This window comes from Montipora foliosa, chromosome 3 (genome assembly GCF_036669935.1).
Source record: "Montipora foliosa isolate CH-2021 chromosome 3, ASM3666993v2, whole genome shotgun sequence".
NCBI lineage: Eukaryota > Metazoa > Cnidaria > Anthozoa > Scleractinia > Acroporidae > Montipora > Montipora foliosa.
This window is the reverse complement of record NC_090871.1, coordinates 65061968-65066967: the sequence shown is the minus strand read 5'-3', so window position 1 is coordinate 65066967 and position 5000 is coordinate 65061968. Positions and strand designations below refer to the sequence as shown.

The 5000-nt window shown below is 42.4% G+C and overlaps 1 protein-coding gene across 4 annotated transcripts in view; it reads right to left on the bottom strand.

The window, feature by feature from the left end:
- Positions 1 to 5000, bottom strand: part of LOC137997967 (protein-glutamine gamma-glutamyltransferase K-like) — a 38903-nt gene that overhangs the window by 12317 nt on the left and 21586 nt on the right. For all 4 annotated transcript variants that reach the window (XM_068844313.1, XM_068844315.1, XM_068844314.1 and 1 more), the window contains 3 exons: positions 2749 to 2867; positions 1529 to 1636; positions 87 to 267 (listed from right to left, as the gene is read on the bottom strand). In XM_068844313.1, the coding sequence (XP_068700414.1) occupies positions 87 to 267; positions 1529 to 1636; positions 2749 to 2867 (408 nt within the window). The remainder of the gene's footprint in view (positions 1 to 86; positions 268 to 1528; positions 1637 to 2748; positions 2868 to 5000) is intronic.

The following is a 5000-nucleotide window of genomic DNA, read 5'->3' as shown; positions in this document are numbered from 1 at the left end:
TTTACCTTAAATTCAACATCCCGCCTAATTAAACTTCAGTGCACTTATAACGGTCTACCACTTTCTATTGCACTCAGATCACTTACACGTAGTGACCAATCCAGAGAAAACCCAGCATTGCCCGTATTTCACATCGCTCTTGCCGTCCCAGAACTCCTGCAGTATACGCACACTTCCGGTCCAGTCAGTTGGCTTTGTTGTACCCTCAGGGTAGTCCTTAGTCCATCGACCAACCAAAATACCGTTGTCAGCGTCATTAGAATTAACCTGCCAAAAGAACCAGCCAAATTGTAAAATCACATCACCGGTATTACAAACAAGTCGAGTTTAGAAAACAATACAAGAGCGATTTAGCGGATAGTGGATTGTGGAAGAAAGTAATGGCGATACCCTCATTGCCTGATTTCAAGCCGAGGGGGGACAAGATACAAGTCTGCAAATTATGGCACTAGCAACTATTGATCCGCATAAGCTTTACAAAATCCCCAAGTTTGGTGTTAAAACGCCCAATATTTAGTGAGATACAACCAATTAAAAACGTCAACATTTACAAAGAAATGCCTGAGCATCCAGAAGCTTGCGTCCGGATGACCAAACATTTCTTTGTAAATTTTGACGTATTTAAATGACTGTATCAATCAAAATTAGCCTGATTAACACCGAACCTTAGAGACTTGTACCTAGTCCCCTTCGGCTTGAAATCATTCAATGGCAAGACTTCAGTGTGATCAATTCCCGGAATTTGTTGTCATATTTAAATTAAATTTTGATGTTCTCGTGATTCTGATCTTAAAGAGCTTTCCCTGTGTACCTCGGTTTTCCGCTCTCCTCAAAAAGTAACATTTGATTTGATTTTGATTTTAAATGATTTTGAGCTTTTGTACTCGGCTATAAGCTCGCAACATTATTGAGTATTCATTCTCTTGCTTCAGGGGCCTGTTGGCCAGGAATAAGCGCTTTCCCCTGGGTGCCTGTTTTTCCCTATAGGGAATAGGGCCTGTATTTCCCGGAGGATTAGGATCATGATAAGCATTCGTTCTTTTTCGTTCCCGGGCCAGACTGGTGGAAAGCGAGAGCTCTCAACAATTCAAATAAATTTATTTTTCAACTAGGCACTCTCAACCCTAGCTCAATCAATGAACGCTTTCCATTCAATTAATTTATTCTGCTAGTCATGTTGCCATGGTGCCACCCATGGTAACGTTCCGCCGTCCCCTACATAAACCACTGACAACCTACGATTTCTCCATTCGCTCTGATGAAGGGTTAACGTTCGAAACTCCAGTTCGTGATTGAATTTCTTTTTACGGTGGTTTCATGTAATGAACCTTTATCAACTCATTTCATTACCCACTGACACAATTGCCACCCCCAAATTCTTTGGAAACGTATCCTTTTTCTCGCCCCTTCGCTAACCACTGCTATCCAGCTTCTGAACAAAACAAATCCAGGCAGGAATTAAAAGGCCTAAGTCGCCAACAAGACTAAGAAAGTCGGCGACAATTTGAATAAAAATCAAAGTTCTTACCATGGCTGACATGGTTCGCACAATATGGATTGGAGAGGACCTTGCAGTTGTAGGTAGTCCTTTTCTGTCAAGCAGCCACAAGGCACAGTTAAGGCTGACTTCTTCAAACTAACCGGAAAAATAAAAGCATGTATCATTGCTGCACCTTTCAAGGCTGCGGGGACAGAAACGATCACTGTGCCCCTTGTTCAGATATGTTTAAATGGAAACCGGGGCTGTGCTTCCTTAGATGTCTGCTGAGGTCACAGAGGTATTCGTAAGCAAGGTTAAATCGAGACGATTCCGTTAGTAGTCGTTAGCGCCGTGGTGAGCCGTGGCGCTCTGAACGGTTTGACATGACTACAAGGTCGCATAGTACTACTTCCGCTCGATGCGCACGCAGTTCTAGGATATTTTCAGGCTACGAGAAACTGAGGACTGAATGTCATCTTTAAGAACCGTCTAAAAGTAACTCTCTCCCAGTATCTTTCTTTAATTTCTCTCTTTTGGCTGTGTTGGAAAGATGTAAAGGCTAAACTAAAACGAAAATACCAAACTCGCTTTTTATCCTGTTGTTGATCACATTTATAGCAATAGTTAGTAAAAATCGACATACAGTTAACAAAACAGTGGGTTGAAATTTTTAAATTTCCTCCCGGGACGACATATGGTTCCTCAATCCGATCTCCTTGAATGTTTGAAAGCGGTGAATATAGAATCTACACAATCGAAGTTTGCATGTTTTTAAAAACTCCAGCGATTGTCGTTAATAGCTGTGGGTTATGTTGAGTGTAATTGGCACAGCTTTCATTCTTGTACAAAATGTTAAAAAAAACCCTGGTACCTCATTTTGAAACTAAGAAACGCTAGACTATTTTGCAAAGATGACTGCTGGCATTAGCATTCTAACCTCAAAAATGCTTCATTTACAGTCTGTATATGAGGATTTCCATTTTTATTTTCATCATACTTCAAATTGCCCCGGCCTCAAACTTATAGGAACTGTTTCTTCCATAACCTTAAGGGATCGTTTGCCTGCTGAGGTAGAATTTCCCGTTGGATCATTCAGACGAGCAGGGAATCGAAGAGGCGCAATAACCGCTTTTCCACTCGCCTTTGCCGCGGGCGCACGTTCGCGCGCGTCAGTCACGCAGGCTACCTCTCCCTCGCATGCACCTTCAACCTTGCCCAACCCCTTGTCACAGCCCCAAGTCCTTTCGCAGAAATTCCTGGTTGATTACCTGACCAAACACCCAAGGCATTGGTGATTGCTTTCGGATATTACCATACCAGAGGTAACCATGGTCGGCCAGCACGTACTCCTTGCGATCCACTTCCTTTTCCATGTAAACCTGGTCATCTGGCAGAAGCAAATAAAAAGAGTCGAGACCTTCGCCGAGCAAACGATATTGCAGAGCAAGTTTGTTGTTCGTTTTTCCTTTACTTTGCAAGACGGCGTAGATGAACATACGACTATCGCTAACAGCCTATTGCACAGTGGAAAGTGCGTCAGTTTTCCCTTTATCAAAGTGTCCACGTTGGGTTCCTGTACTCGGCGTAAGGCCCTGGTAAAACGATGCCTGATAGCCTACAATAATTGAAGTTCTTGGTACTTTTTGCCAATCAACTATATATAGAGATTGTTATTGACTAACACCATCATCATTCACTTTGAACATCAAATCCCTTATCAAAGTCGACGGCCTCTCCCCGTTCGACCATCGCGTGAAAGTTGATAATATTTTATTCTACACATTTTCCAGCATGACAATAAAAGATCGCGCATTACAAATAGCTTACGTAACGTCAAACATAAAGATTTAGCATCGAGTCAGTTCGGGAAACGGCACACCGTTCCTTGTCACAAAAGCATGAAAATTTTCCTGATGCTTAACAAATCAAATGTGGTGTAATGCTATCTTCACTCTTATCGACTACGATATTCGTCATTACAGTGGCCAAAACGTTGTCGACTCACAAGGCGCAGCCAAGTGAATCTACATCAAATTTTGGCCACTGTTATGAGGAATATCGTTGTCAACAAGAGTATAGACAACGCTGAACCACATTCGATTTGTTTTTTACCTCAATATTCAACGTCAAAGAAAGGATTCATTTCAGAGCGTGACCAAGATCATGCCTGACACAAATAAAGAGCAAGCGTTGTCTATAACTTTTTCTAAATCTGATTGGTTTATTCCCAAAATGACCTTTGCAGCGTTGTTTAGACTCTTATCGACAACGGCAAATTAGCCAATCAGATTGCGAGATTACAAGTAATTGCGGTAAAAAAAGTCGTTTTTCTCTTTTAAGCACAGGCAGCCCAATCGTAGCGAGCGAGTTTCAAGTCATGAAAATACTCGGTGAATGATACGTGTTGATCTAAATGATTGAAACCCAAGGAAAAATATTTTTTTTGAAAACTGAAGCCTCCCTACCTTCACTCCACTGTCCACATGTCACTTATTGTCAGGTTTCCGGGCAATATCAGCAATTGTTTTTTCTCCGAGGTCCTCTTCCCGCTAAGAGAAGGGAAGGCTGAAGACACAACAGCCAACCCTCGTTCTATGAAGGCCAACAAATCCCCCAGAAAGCAAAGTATTCGCTTTAAATCACCAACAACAGTCCCGTAGATTAATTTCGTCTCTTTTCTAAACCATTTATCCGCAAATTCGACCGAAACGACGGGACAATCGTCCGTTTCCCAGCCTAAATTTAACATTTTTGCCTCGCCATTATCGGTCGGCCGCAGGGGTCGGATACTGGATTCAGAATGAGCTGGCTTAGTGACCACGGCTATTCAACAAAATTAGAACTTACGCTCGGAGGGATGGTCAATTTGTCCATATGCAAATGCCGTTCAATCCACTGAATTCAAACGCTTTTGTATTTTTGCGGGGTTTCAAATATCTGGTTCACACATTAGCGCTTTCCGGTCAAATCTAACGCACTGCACTATCTCAGCTGAGTGATTTGCATACGGACGAATTGACCATCCCTCCCCACAAGTTCCAATTTTGTTGAGCAGCCGTTGTCACGAAGCCATCTAATTTGAATAACTGGTATCCGATGCGTCGGGCTCACGGATAATGGCAAAGCGAACGGTCAAATTTAGGCCGAGAAGCGAGCGATTGTCCGATTTGCGGATAACTGGTTTACGAAATAGACGAAATTAATCAACGGGACTGTTGCTGGTGATTTGAAGTGGATTTATTGGCCTTCGTAGAGCAAAGATTGGCTGATGTGTCTCCAGCCTTCCCTTCTCTTAGCGGGGAGAGAAACTCGGGGGAAAAAATCGCAGATATTGCAAGGAAACCTGACAGTAAGTGACATGTGGACAGTGGAGTGAAGGTAGGAAGGTTTCAGTTTTCAAAAATATATTATTCCTTGGGTTTCAACCGTTTATATGAACACGCATCATTCACCCAATATTTTCATAACTTAAACTCTCACACGATAATTGGGCTGCCTGTGTTTTAAGAAGTTCCTTGAT